At 43.4% G+C, this 23,789-nt stretch overlaps 1 protein-coding gene across 1 annotated transcript in view; it reads left to right on the plus strand.

Moving 5' to 3' along the window:
* The window catches only part of CDYL2 (chromodomain Y like 2), a gene marked incomplete at its 5' end in the record, with an annotated part of 169,327 nt that overhangs the window by 100,795 nt on the left and 44,743 nt on the right, over positions 1-23,789 (plus strand). The window contains one exon of the mRNA XM_023528592.1: positions 12,119-12,707. Within this exon, the coding sequence (XP_023384360.1) occupies positions 12,119-12,707 (589 nt within the window). The remainder of the gene's footprint in view (positions 1-12,118; positions 12,708-23,789) is intronic.

The raw sequence follows: 23,789 nt of genomic DNA on the forward strand, positions 1-23,789 counted from the left end.
ATTTAACTTTAGAGTAATTAAAGGTAAGGAAAAAAGAGTTTTATATTTACCTTCTTTTATCCCAACTTTGGTGCTCTTTATTTCTTTGTGTAGATCTAAGTTTCTGTCTGGGATCATATTCTGTCTGAAGAATTTCTTTAGCATTTTCCATAGAGTAGGTTGGCTGGAGATTAATTCCCTTAGTTTTTGTTTGAGGAATTCTTTCTTTTTCATTTTTGAAAGATATTTTTGTTGGATATTAAGTTACTGATTGAGAATTTTTTCTTTCCTCGCTTTCAATTTATTTCTGATGCAAATATATGCAATATTTACTAGACTAACCATATTTACATAATTTAGATTCTTTACAGACCTATTTTCTGTCTGTTTCATCTATCTCAGTCTGAAAGTGTTGAGTTTAAACCTTCAGTTCAATTGCTTCTGTCAATTTGTCGAATTTTTTAAAGTTATTTTTTTGCTCTGTTATTTGATGCTGAAAAGTTCATGACTTATGAATTTAGTGAGTATTTTTAATTACAAAAAAATCTTTTGTAATTAAATTTAATGCATTTCGCTCCTCAATTTGACTTTGATATTCTTTACAAAATTTGATCCTGCCTGATATATTTGTGTTCATTCTTTAAACCCATTAATGAGCAAATAAGTATATAATTGTTAGGTTTTATGATTGTTGTTACTGTTATTTAGATGCTTTTTAAGAAAAGTTTTAGTACAACTCACACTTGTGCTTTTAAAAACACTTTTGAAGTGATTATGGATTTTCAGAAGAGTTATATAGTACACAAGTTCCCATATACCCCTTAACCAACTTTCACGATTATTTATGTCTTGTACCATGTACATTTATCAAAATGAAGAAATTAACATTAGTACTGCACTGCGAACTAAACTACAGACTTATTATTATTAGGTAATTTCATGAATATTTTTTTCTGTTTCAGGATCCAATCCAGGATACCACTTTGCATTTATTTTTTTATTTTTAAATGATATTTTTATTTTTCAATTACAGTTGACATATAATATTATATAAGTTTTAGGTAGATAACATAGTGATTAAACATTTACATAAGTTATGAAGTGATCATCTCAATAAATCTTGTACCCATCTGATGCCATACATAGTTATTACAATATTATTGACTGTATTCCTTATGTTACACTTTACATCCCCATGACTTTTGTAACTACCAATTTGTACTTTTTAATCTCTTCCTCTTTTTCATCCATCCCCCCAACCCTCCTCCCATCTGGCAACCTTCAAAATGTTCTCTGTGTCTATGAATTTGTTTCTGTTTTGTTTGTTTATTTATTATGTTCTTTAGATTCCACATATAAGTGAAATCACATGGCATTTGTTTTTGTCTGACTTACTCCACTCAGGACAATACCTTCTAGATAATTGCAAATGGCAAGATTCCATTCCTTTTTATGGCTGAGTAACATTTCATTGTATATATGTACCACCTCTTCTTTATCCATTCATCCATTGATGGACACCCAGGTTGTCTTCATATCTTGGCTACTGTAAACAATGCTGTAATGAACATATAGATGCACATGTACCTTTAAAATAGTGTTGTGGGTTTCTTTGGATAAATACCCAGAAGTGGGATTAGTGCGTTCTTCTTTGCTTTTTGTTATAGCCTTTGTTTTAAAGTCTATCTTATTTGGTGTAAGCATTGCTACCCCAGCTTTTTTTTTTTCCTTTTCCATTATCATGAAATACTTTTTTCTATTCCTTTACTTTCAGTCTGTGTATGTATCTTTCGATCTGAAGCGAGTCTCTTGCAAGCAGCATATGTAAGAGTCTTGCTTTGTTATTTATTCAGACATACTCTGTCTTTTGATTAGAGCATTTAATCCATTTACATTTAAAGTAATAGTTGATAGATATGTAGTTATTGCCATTTTATTATTCACATTTAAAAAAATCTTTTTCTTCTTTTTTCTTAAAGAAGCCCCTTTAACATTTCTTGTAGTATTGGTTTGGTGGTGATGAACTCCTTTAGCTTTTTCTTGTCTGGGAAGCTCCTTATCTGTCCTTAGATTCTGAATGATAGCTTTGTCAGGTAGAGTAATCCTTGCTTTTCATCATTTTGAATATTTCCTGTCAATCACTTCTGGCTTGCAAAGTTTCTGTCGAGAAATTAACTGACAATCTTATAGGCACTCCCTTCTAGGTAACTAACTGCTTTTCTCTTCTTGCTTTTAAGATTTTCTCATTGTCTTTAACCTTTAGCATTTTAATTATGATATATCTTGGTGTGGGCCTCTGTGGGTTCATCTTGTTTGGGACTCTGCAATTCCTGGACTTCTGTGCCTATTCCCTTCTCCAGGTTAGGAAAGTTTTCCGTCATTATTTCTTCAAATAAGTTTTCAATTCCTTGCTCTCTCTCTTCTCCTTCTAGTCCCCATACTATGGGAGTGTTAGTATGCTTCATGTTGTCCCAGAGATCCCTTAAACTATCTCTTTTTTTTTTTTTTTGGATTCTTTTGTCTTGTTGCTGTTCTGAAATGGTGTTTTCTGCTACCTAATCTTCTGAATCACGGATTGGGTCCTCTGCTTCATCTCATCTACTGTTGATTTCCCCTAACATAATCTTGATTTCAGTTATTGTATTCATCATTTCTGATTGGTTCTTTTTGATGTTTTCTATCTCTATTTTTATGTTTCCTTTATTTATTTAAGTTCTCATTGAGAACATCGAGCATCCTTATAACCAGCGTATTGAACTCTTCATCTGGTAGATCACTTGTCTTCATTTGGTTTAATTCCTTTTCTGGAGCTTTATTCTGTTCTTTCATTTGAGACATGTTACTTTGTCTTACCATTTTGGCTGCTTCCCTGTGTTTGTTTCAATGTATTAGGTAGAACTGTTGTGTCTCTTGGTCTTAGTAGAGTGACCTTATGTAGTAGGTGTCCCGTGAGACCCCGTGGCACAGTTTCCCTGATCACATGAGCCGAATGCTGCAGGTATGTTCTTTGTGTGGGTTGTGTGTAGTCTAGCCTTGGTGCTGTTTGCGCATTAGTGGAAGGCTGATTGTTTGTTAGGATTGGCCATGACTACAGCAGAGTAGGTGTTGTGCAGGCTTCTGGTGCCTGCCCAGTCTATCCTTTGGGTGTGTTATTTGTGAAGGTGGTTGGGTGGGTCTCTGCTGTGGTCTAAAGCTGGCCACCAGGTGTGTTGGTTCTGGGCCTTTGGGAGGGGCTCGTGTAGGCCAAGGTCAGCCTCTACTTGTGCCCTGCCTGGAGCCACTTGGTCTGAGCTACCAAGTGATCTGCAGATGGTTGCCACTTGTGTCAGGCTTGGAGGTGCCTGGGAGAGGCTAAGCTGCGAACTGAAGCCGGTTGCCACTAATGTCAGGCTTGGGCTATTAGCTTACAAGATGTTTGGAGCATGCTGAGGCCAGCGCTGCATGTTTGGGGTTTGTGAAAACCTTTGAGAGATTTTAGGAAAGTCCACAGCATGAGCCAAGACAGAGCATTTGTATGGAAAAGCCACTGGAAGCATCTTGGGTGATCCCACAGGTTGCATGGGTCAGGGTCTCAGGGAATCAATGGTATGGGGTGAACAGTGTTAGCCAATTGATGGAAACTCAGTTATGAAGCCTGCCTGCATCTTCCTGCTGGGTGTGGGGAGGGCTCAACAAAGGAACAGTGGCTTCTGCCAGCACTTTTGTCTGGGTGGAAGCAGTCCTCGGCCAGACAACTCATCTCCTCCCAGCATGTCCTTGGCGCTTTTCGCGCAGCTGCCCCAGTGAGTGAGTCTGTCATTGAGTAAATCATTGTTCAGACTCTTTAAGAGGAGCATCGAGCCCTTTAAGAGGAGCGTCTGGCACTCCAGCCACCCTCCTTCTCACTCAGCCACAATCTCCGAAGGTTTTCTTAGCCAGTAGTTGTGGGGACTCATCTTCCCAGCACTGGAATTCTGGGCTAGAGAGCTATTAGTGTGGGGCTGGGACCTCTCACTCCTCTGGGGTATCTCCGCAGTAGAGATATGTCTTCTGATTTTTAACCACCACACGTGGGTATGGGGACCAGTCTGTTCTGTGTTTCCACCCCTCCTACCAGTCTTGACCTGGCTTCATCTGTATTTCCTTAGTGTAAAACTTCTCTTCAGCTTGACCTCAGGTGATTCTCAAAGACAATTTTAGTTCTGTTGTTTAGTTGTAATTTTGATGTGGTCATGAGAGGAGGCGAGCACAGTGTTTTCCTGCTTTGCTATCTTGACTGAAACCTTCACATTGCATTTAGTTGTAACTTTTCTTCAGTCACCTCTAAGGTAGTATCTTGGTCTTTTCTCACATTTCATGACCTTGACACTTTTCAAGAGTACTGGTGGTCAAGTATTTTGTAGATTGTCCCTCAATTTGGATTTGTTTGATGTTTTCTCATGTGCTTATATGTTTAGGGAATTACACCCTTCTCAGTGAATCATATCAGAATATACATGACATCAACATTGATTTATCACAGGTGATGTAACCGTGATCACTTGTGTTTGCCAGGTTTCTCCACCATATAGTTACTATTTTTTTCCTTCATATACTCTTTTTGTTAGAAAGGAGTCATTAAGTCCAGTCACTCAAGGGGAGAGGAGTTAAGTTCTACCTCCTAAAGGGAGGGGTCTCACTTTGTGGGCATCTGTTTAAACTATCAAGGTGGTTAATAAACCTGTCAGAGGAGATACTGTGAGGCTGTGCAAATATCCTATTTGTCTTTAAGCTTTTACCCATGAATTTTAGCATTCTTCAGTGGATATTGCCTGCAGTGTTATTACTGTGCTAATAGTGATTTTTCTATTTCCTGTAATCTTTTTATATTTATTATTTGGAATTCTTCTATAAGGACTATTTGTCCCTTCTCTCCATTTGTTATTTATTCTAAAGTCAGCAAACTTCTTCTGTAATGAATCAGATAGCAAATATTTTAGACTTTGTGGCCCTTAGTCTCTGTTACATGATTTACTTTTGTATTGTGAAACAGCCATAGGTTATATATAAATGGATGGGCATGGGTACGTCCCAATATATCTGTAATTTTACAAACAGGCATCAGGCCGGATTTGGCATGCAGGCCAACTTCTGATCATTCATTCATTTATTTATATCAGCTAAATCGAGGATAGTTTATTCTTTGGGTTAGAAATGTGGTATTATCACTATTTATTTTGTTATTCAAATTATTCTAGCTTTGGCCATTGAGAGCTCTTTCAGTTGACTCCCCTCATTTGAGGTTTATTTATTTACTTTTTTGGAATACTTTTATTATTTTCTGGCTCAAGATCCTTTAGGCTCAGTTTTTAAATGAGTAGTTTATATTTTGTCGCTTAACACAGGAGATATCGTCATCTGAAGGTCCACTGACTGGCTTTTGAATTCTTAAGTTTACAATATTTATTTTTACAACTAGTGATCTGGTATTTAATATTCTTTCAAGTCTGCCTGATATTTATCCTTTCATTTTGGACAGGGGAAGGTTGCAGTGTGAGGGTGGGGAGTTTAATTTTTTAAAATTAAGAAGTTTTGCAAGAATAAAAATAAGTTGATTTATTCTCAGCCTTTGCTTCCCCCATCACTAAGATTTTTTTTTTTTGACCTACAGACTCAAGGTATAGAGATTTCTTCTATTATGCCTTATTAGTGTTCTTGCCCCATTTGGATTTTTTTCCTCTGCCAGACTTAAATCGGTTGAGTCTCCTGGATATCTATTCTCATTTTCCTTTTATGTTTTCTTTCAAAATCTCTGTGTCCTTTTCTTCTGCAGCCTTGGAGAGCTTTTCAAGTATGTTGTCTATATCGCTGATTTTATATTCTGCATGTTGATTCTGTCCTTTCCTGGTTCCAATGGGAATTTGATTTTTTTACTTGCTTTTTCCCTCTGGTTTCCTTACATCCTTTTTAGTGTAAATGAGTCTTTCATTTCGGTTTTCTCCTCAACCTGTTGGTTTCATGTCATCGCTTATCTTTTTTTCCCTCTCTCTCTCTTTTAAAAACAGAGGTCATGTTTTGTGTAGTCTTTGAAAAGACTACATAAACGCTGTCAAAAAATGCGTAGTAGTGTTTTTCTTAGATTTTACTGAGAATTTTTAGTTAGCATCATATTCTGTTATGCTTTAGAAGTTCTTCTATATCTTCTGATGATGTTCCTGTTACCAGTTTTTGTCTGTGTATTCTTATGAAAGAGAGGTCTCTGGTTTTGCATTTTCTAGTAGAGTGGGTGTGGAAATTTATGTTGGCCCCCTTATCACTTGGATGCTACTGAGCTCCCCCTTCAGACCATCACCTGGAGGCTAGATTGAATTACATGGCTCTGAACCGAATTTCTGGGTCTCTTTTTTTAGTGTAGTTTTGCTGGACTGAGCAGGACACACCACCTGTTCATACTGCCTTCTCAAGGGGAGAAGTCACTCAAGGGGAGAGGAGTTAAATTCTACCTCCTAAAGGGAGGGGTCTTACTTTGTGGGCATCTGTTTAAACTAAAGTGAAGCAATCGGTCTTCTAGACCAGAAACACCTAGTTGCTCCCAGAAATCGTCTCATCTTTATCTTTCCCAAGTCCTTCATACCTCAAGTTGTAATGATGAGGCCCCCGTGCCTTTCTACCCTCAAGGGAGTTGTCCCAGGATGTTGAAAGGATGCAGCAAGAGAGGTCCTTGTGGATGTATGGTGTGAGGTCCGGAATCGGGGAGTGTCTAGGGATGGCTGCTCTGGTGTACATGGGCAGACAGCAGGCGTGGGCATTCTTCTTTATTCTTTTTTAGCCTTGCTCTTTGCATTCAGAGGTTAAGACGTGCACTTGTAATGCACAGTTTCTCTACCCAGTCCCGTCTGGTGTGCGGGCATTCCTTCAAGAGTCTGGAAAATCTTTGGTAATCCTGGGTTCCCGAATTATTATACTTTTATATGATGTTTCCACTTGGTGGGAAATCTGGGATAGAGAGTATGATTGATGATTCGTCTCTTTCTAAGTACCAATGGAGAATTGGAGCAGAATGGGGAGCCAGGGAGGCCCACATGGCATGCTAGGGGACTCCAGGAGAGTCAAGCTCAGGAGGCTGCTCCTAAGCCATATAAAGGTGCTGTTGATTTTCTGTGACCTTGGCAGGAGTCGAGGGCAAGCATTTGAAGCTGCAGATATGCTGTCAGCCTTAGTCAGGTTGGGCCCACTGGACCAGAGTGGGAGGTGGATATAGTATAGTCATTGAAAGCATGGGGTCTGGAGCCAAGACACATTGGATCAAGTCTTAGGTCTCTGCTGCCTGTCAGAGGCGAGGCCTTGGCCAAGGCGCTTAAGTTCTGGGTGCCTCCATTTTATTCTCTATAAAAAAGAAAATTATCTGCCTTGTTAGGTTATTTTGAAGATTAAATGAGTGCGTATATGTAATAAATAGTTAATACATAGGGATCACATACAGCAGTGTCTGGCCCTTAATCAATGCTGAATAAATGTGCAGTGGTGAGAGTGTTTGGTTAGCCTGCCAGTGAAAGGTGCAGAGTGACCTCCCTCTGCTTGGTATGGCCTCTCACTGGTCTAGATTTTGTCCATCTCTGAAGGCACAGTTTGGTTTCAGCTTAAATGGTGCTTTCGCCGAGGAACCATCCTGCCCATCCAATCTGAAGTAGCCTCAACGCCGATGCCATTTTTTCTCACGACACCTTTCTTGTCCCCACCAGGGAGCTCTCTGCCACTTGTTCCCACATGTTACTTTGTGCTCACTCGTTTAAGGGCTGTGTCCCCCACTAGCTTGACGGTTTCCCATTGGTGAGGTGTGGCCAGGTGGCTAAGAATGTGGGCTCAGGAGTCAGATGAACTAGAGTTCCAGTCTTGCCTATCCACCTACTGACTGTGTGATCCAGGGAAAATTACCTGTGTTTTCTGAACCTCAATCTCTTCACCTGTCAAATGGTGTGAGAATAATAATACCCAGATGAAAGCCTGGGTATGAAGGTGAAATCTAACACCTTATAAATACTTATTAGCACAGTTTGTGGAACTTAGCATGTACCAATAATGCTGATTGTTATTATTATTATTCCTAATGAGACAGCCTTCCACTTGTCATTGTGGAACCACTAATAACTGCATCAGAATTCTCCTGCTCCTACCAGCAGTAGAATGGCATCTCATCTTAGCTGGGATCACAGAGAGTAAATGTTAATTAATGATTTGGTTGAACTCTAAGAAATAGTTCAGGATCTCAGATTGCTAATCTTTGAAAGAAGCTGGCGGGTGTGAGTCAGCACAGGATTTTTAAGTATTATCCATGCAGTGGTTAGTACGTACGTGGACAAGGGAAGGGAATTGACGATTGTCTGTCTCTTGGAAGGGACTGGGCTTCAGGTGCTGCAGGTGGCCTGTGCAGGTAGGATGGGAGTGGGGCATCAGAAGAGCTGCCATCACCTGGAGGCCCAAGTCTCTGTTTTAAGCAGTGTGTGAGGAGTTAGGGAATAGTGGAAGTGGCTGGGGCAGCTTAGGGGGAGGAAAGGGTTTTTTGCAGGCAGAATGTTGCAATCCTACGCAAGATCGAGTCCTAAAGAACGTGGGCTTGTTATCAACAGAACGAATTAGAATTCTGGTTCTGTTTGAGATGCTCTGAAGAAGAGGGGAAGAGGGTTAGAAAACCTACACATATGAAGAAGGAGATGAGGTCTCAGGAGATGGCACATTCAAAGTACGATGGTGTATTTGGGAGCCAGCTTTCTTTGAGCTCCTTCTGGATATTTTGGTCTTTCAGAAAAAGCAATTGTTTTTCTAAACCTGAAAAAAGCAGTTTTTTTTTTTTAACGTTTAAACGTGGAGGAAATAATTGTATACAAAAGTACTTTTGTCAACTAACATTTCATACATATTAGAGCAATTCCACTCATCTCCTTATAGTGCTTTGTGGTGTTCAAGGCACTTTACTTTCCCTATATCTTTCTTATTCCTTTCTTTCTTCCAAGAAAGGTAGCAGCTGTTATAACTACCACTATTTCTATTTTACAAACAGGGACACTGAAGGCCACAGGGGTTGAGCAACTTACCTGGGGTCATCTGGACAGAAAGTAGCAGAGCTAAGAGTTCTCTGCCCCTGTATATCAGGCTGTTAACAGGGTTGATCCTGTTAATACTGGTCATCTTTAGTACTGGGTTAATTTAAATGAAAATGGCTGTTAGACTACCCCATGGATTTGTGGATGGGACCAGAGGTGGGAGCAGTGGTCTTTTTGTCCCCCATAAAGTGACGCTTGTGACCCTGTGACTCGATCCTCTAATATCTGGGAGGAAAAAAAATCAAGGTCTTCATCCCACCACCCGCCACCCCAGTGTGGCTCCAAACAGGCCTGTAGATACTGCACCCCTGCAGACTCCCAGGCTTCTCAAGCAGCCCTGCTCTGGATAGCCATCTCCCACACTGGGAAGAACTTATCTAAGTAGGTGTACTCTCTCTTCTCCTCAGGGAGGAATTGGTTATTCTAAGGGGTCGTATTCTGCAGGATGGGGAAATTGTCTTTAAATGCCACCAAGGTTTGTATTCACAGGAGGATTTGCAAGATTAAGTGACCTTTACTGTGGAATGCAAAACTGCTTATTTGTGTATTCTCCACAGCCACCCTATGAGGTACATGCTGTTATTTCCCCCTTGCTAGATGAGTCATCTGAGGCCCAAAGAGGGTTAGTAACTTGCTCAAGAATACATGATAAAAGGCTTAGCAAGATATTTAAACCAGATAGTCTTACTCCATAGCCTGTGTTCTTAAGTACTATGCTAAGCTCATTTGGATAAGTGAGTGCCATCTATCTATTCACCCATTTATTTTAGAACCCACCTCTCTACCCACCCTTTCAACCATCACCCCTCCATCCAGTTATCTGTTCATTTATTTATCCTTTCATGCATTCACTGATCTCACTATCCTCCCATCTGTTCGTCCATCCACTCAACCATCCATTTTTCCATCCATTCTTCCATCCACCCACCCACACATGCACCAATCCACTGTGTTGGCTGTTTGTCTAGCCTAGTTTTCTGCTTCATCCTGGGGAAGAAGTTTCTCCATCCTGGGAGCCAACCATATGCTTTCTGAAGCTGGAGAATTTCATACCACAAATCCCTTAGCTCCAAAGAAATATCTGGGCTTGCTCCTGACTCTCCTTGGTTGGTGTTCTTGGGAATGCTACTATTTCAGGCAGGACCAGGTTGCTTGTTCACTTCTGTTTCTCTGTAAACCTGTGGAGGACTTCCCCCTTCAAAATCCTTCAAATGTGTAAGGCTGAAGGCCCTTCCAGAAACACTCTTGACTTTCTGAAGCAAACTCAACTAGCCCCATTCCTTGACCCAAAGATTGGAAGTTGAATTAGTTCAATGTGATTTTACTTTTTAAAACTGTTATAGAGTTTGTGTGATACATCTAAAAATTATGTACTAAATCTAAAACAGATGTTCACAGAGCATTTTGTAAGGAAAGAGATTTTTATATAAACAGGCCAGTTTGATTTGAGATAAATCAATTAAGGAAACAAATAAAATTGTCCATGAAGAAGCAGTATTATGAAGAGGCAGGATGGCTCTGCTGTTTACACATTTATTAAGTGCAAAGTGATGAATCATTTAATTTGCATAGCTTCTGTTGAGAGAGACAATCTCGGTTTTCAAATTTTTCTTTTTATCATGAAAAATTTTAAACATATAAAAATTCAAACATATAAACATGAACAGTCATATAATAAATCCCCACATACCCATTATCCATCTCCAACAATTATCAACTATAACTATCCACTTCTCCTCTCTCATATTATTTTTTCTTTTTGTATGTTTCGAGGATATATTCTTTAATTATTACTTAATGTCATTAGGTCAAAATTTCATTCTAGAAAAGTATATTATGTTGACTTTGAAATAGAATAAGCTTTTGAATATAATTTTTTACTTTCATTGAAATTTTGCTTTTCTTTGGTAGAACATTGGAGTGTTCTGTCATTTTTTAATTAAAAAAATTTCCACATCCATAGCAAAGTTGAAAGAGTAATGAACCCTCACATACCCTTCACCTAAATATACCGTTATTGGCATTAAGACGGGCATTTTTCTAAGGGTTTACTTGAAGACAGGCGATATTTGCTTACATTTGAAGGTTTGAAGACAGTTGCACATGGCTTTAGAACCAGACAGATACATAGGTTCCAATCTCACCCCCACCACCTCTTGGCCCTGCATTGTAGGCGAGTTGCCTTGTCCTCAGTCCTTTCATCTATCAGATGGTAGTAATAATATCGTACACCCCATGGGGTTATGCAAGGCACATCATAGGCTCTCAACAAATGTTACCTGTCTCTTTGCCTCACAGTTGCACTCCCTGTGTTGTAGCTTGGGGCCCTGTGTCGGGGGAAGTTGGGCTTTGTCGACTCAAGTCATTTTTGATCAATATGATTTTTGTAGTTGAGAGTTGGTTTGGCCTAGTGATTAAGAAAATAAATCTGGGGTGAGAATGGTTCAAATCCTAGCTCTGCCCTAACTAGCCTGGAACTTGGCTGAATGACTTAATCTCTCAGAGCCCGAGTTTCCTCACTGTAAATGGGGATGGAAAGAATACCTACCACATTGGATTTTTGTCAGGAGAAAATGAAATAGGGGTGTCCAGGCACAACATTTAGTAATAGTAATAGTAATGATTATACTTACTATGTATAAGTAAGGATACATATACATAGTGCTTACCGTGTAAGTACTCGGTAAGTGTTACTTATTATTATTATAAGTTGTGGTAAAAAACCAACACCAAATAGGTCTTTAAAAGTCTAATTCTACTTTGGTGCAATGAGAAGAATAAAGATCTTTAGTGAAAACTTACAGTGTGATTTCAAGCAAGAGTAAGCCTTGGTTGGTCAGGCGGATGCCACCAGCCAGGCGTCATTACGTTGTCATGGGAAACAACCATGAACCTTTGGTTCCATTCAGTGATGTCCTAAAATAAACCAGCCATCTTAAATGCTCCTGGAAGTGTCAGCTTCCTGCGTTGAACAGCTCACTCCACGGCCTTTATCCTGAGGGCTTTGTGCTGTTTTTGTTGTCTGGGACTGACTTTTTCCCTTTCTCTCTCTCTTTTCTGACTCTCGTCTTATATCCCAGGTTGAAAGGATTGTAGACAAGAGGAAGAACAAGAAAGGAAAATGGGAGTATCTCATTCGATGGAAAGGCTACGGAAGCACAGAGGACACGTGGGAGCCAGAACACCATCTGCTGCACTGTGAGGAGTTTATCGATGAATTCAATGGGCTGCACGTGTCCAAGGACAAGAGGATCAAGTCAGGGAAGCAGGCCAGCGCCTCCAAGCTCCTGCGTGACAGCAGAGGCTCATCGGTGGAGAAACTCTCTCACAGACCGTCAGAATCTGCAAAGAGCAAAGGGACTTCCCACAAACGGAAGCGAATCACCCCTTCCCTGTCCAAGCCGAAGAAGGGGTATCCAGCAAAGCCCCCTGCAGGAGGTGATAGGGCCGCCAAGACAGTGTCTTACAGGACTACCCCCAGTGGTTTGCAAATAATGCCCCTGAAAAAGGCTCAAAATGGCATGGAAAACGGAGACACCGGTTCTGAGAAGGATGAGAGGCACTTAGGAAATGGGTCCCACCAGCCTGGCTTGGATTTGAATGACATCGGAGAGCAAGACCTGGGCGAGTGTGATGTCAACCATGCTGCAGTGGCAGAGAACGGGCTTGGTATGTGTCTTGTCTTTCTCCTGCATCTGCCATGGCAGATGGCTGCTTCGTGGGGAGATACACATATCTCACCCCATCCCTGACTTTTAGCTAGGCAGTACTTTTCCCTTCGTCTCTCCCTCCGAGGACCATGTGGACTTGGTCACGTGCCCATACTGGTTACTGACACCTATGCATGCAGGGGCGCAGGGCCAGCCACTGATGCTCCGGCAAGGCCTGCAATGGGTTGAAAATTCCCGACTGCACTTGAAGACACTCGAGGTCATGGTAACCACTCTAGAGCTTCTCCTGTGAGGCTAGCTCAAAGTCCTTACCCACCAGGACCTGAGACTCATGTCCCGCAGAGCCCTTGCTTTCGGGCTCCTCAGGCCTCCGGCAGTGTAGCCCAGAGGTCTGGGCTGGTGTCTGGTCCTCCATGATCTGGCCCCGTTTCTGAAACAGGTCCTAAATGCTGCCCTGTTCCTGTCCTGTGCTAATTCTTCTGGTTTGCACCTAACTCCTTTTCCATCCTGGAAGTAACACAGCAAAGATGATAGAATTCTTCCCCCTGACCAAGTCCCCACAGGCAAAATTAAGGACAGAGGAGGTAGTGACCCAGGTAATTCAAGCTCCCAAACCTGACATTTCTCCAGTAGTCAAATGGCGCCCTGACCGAGTCCTTCATGGCAGAGTCTTCCAGGTTAACTGTCCATACCGGTTATGCGCACCCCCTCATTTCTCAGATACTTGTGTGTCTATGTGGTGGCATTTTTCTCTTTAGCTGCTAGAATCTTAAGCCTTGGTGTGTCAAGATACTCTGCACGTGTGCAGATAGTCGATGTCCTGGATGGAACCAGAGCTTGTGTGGTAATAGAGACGCTGGGATGTGGTGGGATGTGGGGTGGGTTGGGAGAGATCCTGGAGGGGTGGGGTGATGGTGCTTTCAGAGTTCTGAGTGCTCAGGGCATGCCCCGCTGGGGAGAGCATGACATCTTCAGGGACTCTTCCTGGGGAATCTGAGCAATTTGCTTTGAGGTTTCTCTTTCTCTAGAGAGGAATTTCACCCAAACAGGATTTATTTAGTAGTCTCTGCCCCAGATTGATTCACGCTTCTGTCTGGGTATCCCTGATGCTGACATGACTCTGCCTGCTAACATATGTAAATGCTGTTTGTTTTAAAAATTCATCTCTCTGGGAGAAGTGGGCTTTTATAAACAAGACCTGGCACAAACATTCATGTTTGATGTTCCTCTGACAGCTGCCTGCAGCAGAGGAATTCCCTGTCTTGGGAATGGTGGTTGGTGAGGGGAACTTCTGAGGCTCCTAGGGTGCAGACAAAGGGGACCTGCGCGTGCTTCCTGGCTGGTAGCAGCCCCCTGCCCTGCTCCAGATGTGGCCACCCTAAGAGTGAGAGGAGAAGCATACGAGAGGATGGTTTGCTGACTTAGCTGCCAGACTACAGCGCGAAGGAGAGAAGCCAGACTTTTGAAGAAGTCTAGATGAAGGTGCATGCCTCATTCCATGCAACTTTCCACAGCGAGGCATGGCTGCTAGCCTTTTTCTCTCTATCCTTGGGCCTTGTCTATGCCCCCGGTTCATGATCTGATGATGGGGCATGCCACACACGCTAGGGGAAGTAGGCAAGGTAGAGCCTGCTGAGATCAGTAACTTAGAACTTTAGCTCCAGAATACTTCTCCAGAACTTTCTCATCTCTGATCTCTTCATGGCCTCGCTTTTTCCCATGTTGAATATTCTTTACTCCACTCGGGCCCATGCCTGGATAGAGAGGAGGAAGCTGCCCGCCTCTACTGTGTTCTGTTTCAGGTATTCCCCAAGGGCCCTTTTGCTTAATCACATCCCACAGTATTGTTGTCCTCGAGATTCCCCTGTAAGGTTAAGGCAGTGGTTCTCAGATTGGATGCGTATAGCCTTACCCATCACCTTGTTAAAAATGCAGTTCCCAAAGAGTCTGATTTACTACATGTGGAGCAGAGCCCAGAAGATGGGTTTTTAACAAGCACCCCAGGTGACTCTACTGCATTTGGAGACATGCACTGTGGCAATACGGGGGTGGCAATTAAATGTCACATCAGGTGTCAATTCAATACTTATTATTTTGAGAATTTCCTAAAGGTTAGTCGCCATGATAGCTGCTTGGAGTAGAGTAATAAAAAGATAGATAAGGACTTATCCCACTGAAACTTACAATCTATATACTTCAATAAGCTCAGAGTGGAGGTCTGTAGGTCAGTGTTGAGAAGACTCCTGAGGCCAACTCATTGGAAGGAGCGGCACATATGTTATATACATGGTATGCCTTCGTCATACTCGCACTGACATCTTCTGTGGTTACTGGGGGTGATAAATGCCCCACCACTGCCAGCCTTTAACACTCTAGTTAGAACTAGCTTCTTATTAAGGTCTTGGGGTAACTGGAGCGAGGAAAAGACTGGGAATCCTTGTGAGAGGGAGAGAAGGAGAGAGAGGAGAGTGGGGAGAGCGGGGAGGAGAGAGAGAGAGAGAGAGAGATTTGAGATTCTTGGACAAGACCTAAGATAGAGGGTGTCATATGATTCCAGAACGTTACAGCAAGGGGTCAGAGGTGTAGTTAAACAAAACAAGGCTCCGCTTCTATTTTCAACCAGTGGGAAGCCTTGATAAAGTTAGTATCAGTGCCCAAGTGGAACCCTGAATGTCCTCCTCTTCCCCGCTCCCCAAGTCCCCTTTCCCTGACCACCTGCATCAAAGGATCCAGTTCTCAATGGCAAGAGGGTGAGGGGGTGGGGATTTCAGCACCGAGAAGGGCTCATCTTTGCTTGGCAGAAAGTGGATGGGGAGATCCTGGCTATGCTTCCCCAGCATTTGTTTTGGGGGTGGGCTGTTGCTTTTTATATGATTTTAACTTTTCTCTGGTGGATTAAATTTCTGCATACAGAAAAGCAACTTATGTAACACGTTACTCATTTACTGCTGACTTCCCTGATCTGTGCTGTGGGAACAAGTCTAAATCAGGGCTGTGGCGGGTGGTGTTTTGGTTTCAGACTGCATTTTCCCCGGCAATGTTTGTGAAGCGTATGCAGCGACTCAGTACTGCTCTTGATTCCGATTCTTCTGTAATGACATACGGCTCTTTGGTCCGGGGACCATCTGCCTCGGTATCCCTTGGAGAGCTTGTTAAAAATGGGCTCCACTGCAATCAAATGAGCTGGCACCTCAGGGGACAGGGTGCAGGTTATGCATTTTAAATGTTGAATTGTCATGGCCGTGGGTGTGTATGTCCAGTAATTTCTGTAGAAGTGTTTGGTTGTAAGCAGAGGTTCATAGATCCATTTGTGGCAGATCCAGAGTTACTCCTTGGATTTTAAGCTTGTAAGTAGTTGTGCGATTTGGCCCTTCGAAGGTTTAAAACCTGACAGTTTCTCCTCCTTGCTGATGCACTTTCTACCAGGCATTCCTTTTTTTTTTTTTTTTTTTCCCCTAAAACAGACTGGTTTCATCTGTATGGAGAAGCTGCTGGGTTAACTTCCATGGTCTGGTCCAGGAGAACTGATTAGGACTCTTGTCTAAATAGGCTAAAGAATCAACAACACCTTACAGACTCGGATGAGCCTTTAATGTGTGGAAATATTCCTAACAGGGAGATGGGGTGTCACTCTGACACCCTGTCTCAACACACATGGACGCCCAGCCTTCTCCAAATTTCCACAAAGCCAGTGAGTTTCCACTGTCGATGCTGATTCTGCGGCCCCGTGTTAACATTTCTTTGAATTTCGAGATCATTTTCCTCGTGTCCCGGCACTGCATCTCAGACACTGCTTGGTTTGGTGTTTTCAGAATTGTTCCTATCATCGAATGAGTCATCCAGCACAAACATGCAACATTTGCCATTTTCTCTCCATTGATCTTTTAAAATTATCTCAGCATTTACTTCTGTAATGTTTGTTTATCTCTTCCTACTCACTCTTTCAACATGATTGTTTTTTCTTTCATCGAACATGATGGAGTAACCATGTTTTAAAAGCACTTCAGAACTGAGCACGAGCATGGGAAATGCCCTATGACTTTCGAGAACTTAGGGCTCTCAAACATGAATCCAGCATCAGAATCTCCTGGAGGATGTGTTAAAACACGGATTGCTACAACTGAAAAAAAAAAAAAAAAGAAAGAAAAACAAACAACCCTCCTCCCAAAAAACCCCACACGGATTGCTGTGCCAACCCCAAGTTTCTGATTCAGTAGATATAGAGGAGTGCCCGAGAATCTGCATTTCCAGCAAGTTCCCACATGCTGCCACTGGTCTAGGAACTCACTTTCAGAACCTCTGTTCCAGACAAATAAGCACCAAGATGGTTGAGACAGAAATGACAGATGGTGATTGAGAATACACACTGGTGGTATTGGGGAGATTTGAAGTGCCTTCAACCTGGACCTTGAGTCTGCAGTCGTGAGAATTTATAAGTTGAAGGTTTGTGATTTGAAAAGTGATAAGTTGAAAGTTTGAGAGCATGGGGGACTTCCCGGTGATGAGGCCTTGGAGTTTCCAAAGTAAAGTACTTTTTGTGATCCTCACAGCAGTCCTGGGCAGTAGCTGTTGAGATGCCTATTTTGTAGAGGAGGAGGCTGCGGTTAAGGGGGCCCATGGTGGAGCTCAGAGAGAAATCCAGGCAGTTTGATTCCAGAGCTGGCCCCTAGATCAGTGCCCCGCTGGGTTCTAGGCAGTACAGGGCACTTGCTAAGCCCTGATCACTGACACGCTTCCTAAGCCCTGACCACTGACATGCTTCCTAAGTCCTGATGTCTGACACACAGAGGCTGTGATTGGGGAGTGGGGCATGCGGGTGCGGCAGGAGTCACGTCTTGGACTCACCCTTTTGCTTATTCATGGAAGGATATAATCCTTCCAAGCCGGAGATGCTTTGACTAACTCTATGCAGTTCAATTTGGAAACCTGGATAAAATGGTCAGTTTCCTAGAAAAATACAACTTAACGAAACAGACTGAAGGAGGACTAGAAAACCCAAATAGAGCATTCACTATTAAAGAAATTATTAAATCAGTCGTTACCAAGCTCTCATAAAAAGCAGGGAAGAAGGCACACAAGGCCCAGATGGTTTAATAGTCAAGTCTACCACGTATTCTAGAACAGATAATCCCTCTCTTATTCGAAAGAGAAAACATTCCAACTCCTTTGAGGAAGCCAGTACCACTTGGATTTCCAAAACAGACAAGAGAGAAGGAGCAAGGGAAATTATAGGTAGGTTTCACTTAAGGAAATGGTCGTCAGAGTCCTGAATAACCCTCAGCTGGTTACAGTCCCCTCTGTACTTCTTCAAAATTGTGACTATGCCAGAAACTTCTTACTCCATGACCTGAACTTGACCCCAGTTCATGACCATTAGAATCACCACTGCTTCTTGAGGGGCCCTGCTTATCCCCAGAAGAGGCCTAGCTAGAGGAAGCAGGCTCAGGACAGTCCACGTGTCACTGGCAGCAGCTCCAAGCCACTAGTAATCACAGAGTCCGTACAGAGTGTCTGTTCTGCAGCCTCTTGTTAACGCAGGTATCCGTTTCCCTGGGGACAGCTGTTCTTTTTAACACACTTTAAACCCTCACTTCCAGGCCAGCAGACTTTGACCAACCTTTTTGTTTTTCAAAAGGGAGTCATTTTCTAAACCCATAACAACAACAGAAACCTTAAGGGTTCTTATGTTTTGTCTTTTGAAGTATGGCAAGTGACTTGTGCTAATGAATGAAGTTAAAACCCTTTCTGTGGCGATGAGACGATCAGTCCAACTTGGCCACTGCCTCTGAGCGGAAAGTGCCAGACTGTGATGGAAAATCTGACCGCGAACTTGAAACATGGCAAATCCAAGGGGGAAGTTGACTCTCCTGGTTGGTTCCCCCATCCTGGATTTGATTTTGGCATCCGGAAGAGGCTGATAGAATCTCCACCACTGTCAAGATTCGGAAATGGACTACTTTCCCTGCCAGCTCAGAAACTGTATTCCTCTCTCAACCACCCCAAAAAAGCCTTAGGAACTGTTTCCATTTACCAGTGGTGAACCAAAGCAAGTGGGGTGGGGAGTGGAAGCCCCGCCAGGTGCAAGCAGTAAGGGGAGATGGTACATTGTCTGCAGAGGGTCTCAAAACAGTGATGAATATCAGTTTGCCAATGTTTGTGAACGCCCCCACCGAGGCGAACTGCCCACAGCTCAGCCCTTGCCCTAACTGCCCACAAAAGGCCAGTCTTCGGGAATGATTATAATAGTGGTGCTGAGCTCCTTCTGTAGGCAAGCCTCACTCCTTCTGTCTGACAACCTGGATAGCATTTACTCCCCTCAGTGATTCTTGGACTTAGCGACTTAATAATATAGCAGCGGAACAAGGTTGGCTAGAAATGGCTTTGCCTCCAGGTGGGGAAACTGAGGCTCAGAGAGGTAGAGACACAGAACAAGGTAGCAGGAGGTGACACTCAGTATGGTAGGTGGACAAGGGCATTTGGCCACATTGCTTCAAGCAATTTGCTTAGCCTCTCTGAGCCAGACTCTTCATTTGTAAGATGCAGATCTAATCATATCCTGTGGGGCTGGGATAAAGAATAAGTGAATTCATTCATAGAAAGCACATATTATCTGGCATATTGTAGACAGTTGATAAATATTAGCTATTGTTATTTCAGTCTTTTGCTCATTTTTCTAACTAGGTCTCTGTATTTTCCTATTTGTTTTTTAGAGCACTTCAGATATTATGGACATTAATCTCTTGTTATGTATGTTAACTCAACCAGTATTCATTGAGTGACTGAACTCTTAGGTTAATCATTGCAATACTTTATACCATGATGGAGATACACAAAGATACTGAGGGAGCTATAGGCAGACGTGCCTAAGCCAGCTTAGGAAAGGAGTTAGGAGAGGGCTTCTTGGAGGAGGTGATATGCCAGCTGAGCCAGAATGAATGAGGAAAGAGGAAGGGATGGTGGGAGGGAATGACAGCATGCACAGGGCACAGAGCCAAGGATCAGCACGCGGGTGCATGATACCACCTCACGAAGAATCCGGGAGCCCTACCAGCGCAGCTCTGCCTTGCAGAGGAGGCTGAAGCTCTAGAGAATTCCCTGTGCCCTCAGCCTTGGCTTAAGAACCAGATGGATGCATTCTGCAGTAGGAGGGTGTTTTTGGATTCTTTCTGGAAGGGATAAGGAAGCCCTTATGCAGCCCTGCGAAGCCTCCCCCATCTGGCCTGCCTCACACCCTTCCCCATCGTCTCCCTGCGCTTTACATGCGTGTTCCCTTCCCCGCCAGCCCTCATGTGAGTAGTTCTTCTCATCCTTCATAGCTCGCTTAAGCAGCAGGTCCTCCATGGGAGCCTTTCCTGACGCCTCTCGTAGGTCAGCTTCCGGTGTCGTCCGCACACGAAGACCCCTGCTTCTTCACTGACAGCACTCACCTCAGTTTGCAGGGGTCGCAGTCTGGTTACTTGAGTAATCTCTGCCTCCCTCACTAGATTGCAAACTGCACGAAGGTAGAGATGGCCTCTATTTTTGCTCACAGTTGCATCTCCAACATGTAATAATGTCAGGTACATAATAGGTACTTAAGAAATACCTGCTGAATGAGAGAGCGAAGGAATGGATGGATGAAAGAGATAGCAAGAAGCCTTTCCTGCCTTCAGATGTGGGTCCTGAGGCCCTGCTGTGATGCCGCCCCGTCTGTCAAAGCCTCCATCGCTCCTCTCAGTATCGCGCCCCCACCTCGGGCTGTCTCGCGTTCTCACGTTGCGCTCCCTGCTCCTGGTAGCATGTCATGGAGAGCTAATGTTTTGTCAGGGCTCATAACAGCAGCTAAAGGATTCCCTTTCCCTTGTCTTATCTGACAATTGTTTTCACCATCTGCCATGACGGCCCGACTTGCTACGCTTCTCCTCCCTTAATATTCACCCAGTCTCCCCGGCTCTTAATTAAATGCCTGGGCTCCCACCCCACCCTCCATCAAGGGTATTGTGGATCCTTTTCAGTGGAGTGCATTTCATTTGGGTGCTATTTTCTGTATTTTGTGTGGTCCTTTGCTATGAAAGAGAAAATGCAGTGGACTTCTTAATAGAAGTCCCAGGTACAGGAGGCATGTTGAGATTTCTCCTTTAAACTTGCTGTAAACTTTGGAGGTGGCATGGTGAGGAAGAAACTGGAAAGAGCAAGCGTGGGCTTTGGAGACAGAGGGTCTGTGAGTTCAAGTGCAAACTCTGCCTCTTGCCGCGTCGGTGACTCTAGCAAGTCTCACCAGCTTTAGAGCCTCCATTTTCACCTCCGTGCTATGGGAATAACAATATCTCCTACAAAGGATTGAATGATGGCTCCTGGCTCCCAGTCAGTGCTGAGTGAATGTTAATTTCTCTTCTCCTCTCGTAGACTGTGCTACTTACGGAGCCTCTTGCTTTACTAAAAGGCGTGATTTCTTATCTTATTGCCATATGCCCTGTTGCTTTCTCATCAACACTAGGATATTAATTTGCATTCTGCTAACGTAAACCAGCAAGGTGAAAATCAAGAGTTCCCGCTTCTGGGCAGTGGGTTGACTGACCCTGTCACTTGTGTCCTCGATGGAAATTGGTCTTGAGTCTTCCGCCTGCCATCTTGGTGACAATGATACTGAGATGGAGTTTCCCATCTCCAAAAATTTTTTTTCTTCTTCTGCCTAGTGGCTTTTCTCACCTTCAGCCCTTTTCTTGATCCTGTCCCACTCCGCCACTTCTGGTGGAGAGTGGGTCTGTGCTGAGTTCCCTGAGTTCAAATAAGATGTCCCATTACTGGTCTAGCTGCCCACCAGTGACTCCTTGTATCACTTGGTGGTGAAAGAGAAACAACTGGCCATAAGATTACTGAGCACCTGCGTGTGCCAGGCATGGTGTTGGGTGCTGAGGCTCTGGTCGTGTGTAAGAGATGGTTGCTGTCCTCACCCAGCTCACATTCTTGTGGGAAAATCAGGAAGGAGCCAAATGTTGCAGCACGCCATGATGTGGGAGTGCCCTACACAAGCGTGGAACCCACTGGTATTAGGAGATTAGGGAAAGGGCTTCCAGGTGGAAGCAGCATCTCATCTGAGACCTGAAGGATGCATAGCGTTTGGTCAGGCAAAGAAGACGAGGAAGAATGTTATGGACAGTCGGAACTGTATTTCATTAAGATATGTAGAAAATATATAACATCTGCCTCAAACATCTTCAATAAACTACATTTATGCTTTCTTTATCAAACATTTAGTGACTGCTATAAGCCAGTACTGTGTACCTAGAAGTGAATCACTGTGTGCCTTATACTAGGAATATAATGATGAATAAGGTGAGATGTTTACAATTTAGGGAAGAAAGCAAATCAACAACTTCTGTACCATGTCAAAATAGCCAAGATTTCTTTATTGAGCCCGTGCTATATAAATACACTGTTCTAAGCATAGTAAGTAACTCAGTTAATCCTAGGAGGTAAGGTCTCTTTCTCTCCCTGTTTTACAGGTAGGGAAACTAAGGTACATAGAGGCACATCACTTGCCTATGCTGTGGTCTGTCAGTTGGTAGGTGGCTATTCCAGGATCCAGACCTCGTTGGTCTGGCTCCAGGCTCATATTCTTAACAGCTGCTGCTATTTGAGTATGCAGAAGAGAGCTACCTCATAATTGGAACCACCTTTTTCTCTTAGCTTTTTGTGATTGTTATTTTTGTCCTACAATTCAAAGAGTTTACTTTGCACCCACTGTGTATTGGGAACTGGGGGGTGTAGAGATGACTGGCCTCATCTTTCAAAGAACTTGAAGCTGATTAAGCTAATTAAGGGATCAAGTGGTCCCAAATGACCAGCTGCAAAGCTGTGCACTGAGAACTCAGGAAGGGCCCAGACAGGCTGCCTTGGGGGCCCCAGGGGTGGGCCGTTCCCTGGCGCCTGGGGAGGAAGAGACCGCTGCCTGGAAGAGAAGCATTTCAGGTAGCCCTGAGGATTCGATGTGTGAAGGTAGACAGAAGTGGCGTTTTAGGCCAAGGGGCAGCTGAAGCAGTAGTCCAGAAGCAGGAACATTCAGAGAGTTTTAGAGAACCTCAAACAGCCCTGGAAATTAGGGTGGTTAAGGGGCAAGAGTGGAGGTTCAGCTTGAAACAGCATGAGATCAGAAGGTAGTGTTTTTGAGTAGAGGCATGGCAAGAAAAGATGAGAAAATAAATTTTCAACATGATCGCTTTATACTTTGAAGACCTTTGGGGCACTTCCTCTGTGTGCTAGGATTCTGCCCTACCAGTGCTTTGAAGGTCAGTATGGCCTTGGAGGGTTTTAATACAGAAGACATAATTCGACCCGTGGAAAAAGGTCCTTTTAATCAGGTTATTTTGCATTTTTAATTCGTGCTTTGCTCTGCTGTTTAGATGTCTGACCATAAACATTGTAAGACGTATGATCATCACTGTCAGCAGTTCTAAGAAATCTTGGAACCTAAATTTTCTTGAAATTCAGTGTGTGGATTTTCTCAGGAGGCATAATTATAACATGCCAGAGGATGGCTAACAAGTGTAAGTAAGATTCTTGAAAATCTACATGTAAATTTGAGCTTTGCTATTGTATTCAGCCCTGAAGTCAGGGATTCTGTACATGGTGACAGGTAAGGTCTGGGACGATTAGCCATGAAATAATGGGACAGGTACTGAGTCGAGGTGCAGGTTAGGCGCTTTGAACTCTCATGACATGAGTGAGTGGAGTGATTGGGTTTTTTTTTCAACTTCAGCCTCTGTCTCTGAACCTCTAAAGATCTTGGCCACACCGCCGTCCATGCTCGTGTTGAAAGAAGCTGTCCCCAGCTGCTGAATCTGATGGTGGCACGTCATGCCCGCTGATGTGCTGAGACAGAACAGGGTCTTGACGTGTAAACTGCACCCTCGCAGTTCCCCCCTTGCGCTCCCAGAGCGGCCCACCACGCTTTGGGTATCTTTGATGAGTCAACCACAGACCAAGAAACGGTTCTCAGGCGCAAGAGCTATCACTTTCTCTTCTAAGAACTGCAGCTGGAAAGCCCTAAGCCCGCAGACAACAAAGTGATGATTTTACTCAACTGTGGAACTGTCTTCTC

This window comes from Pteropus vampyrus, unplaced genomic scaffold (genome assembly GCF_000151845.1).
Source record: "Pteropus vampyrus isolate Shadow unplaced genomic scaffold, Pvam_2.0 Scaffold29, whole genome shotgun sequence".
In the NCBI taxonomy this organism is placed as follows: Eukaryota; Metazoa; Chordata; class Mammalia; order Chiroptera; family Pteropodidae; genus Pteropus; species Pteropus vampyrus.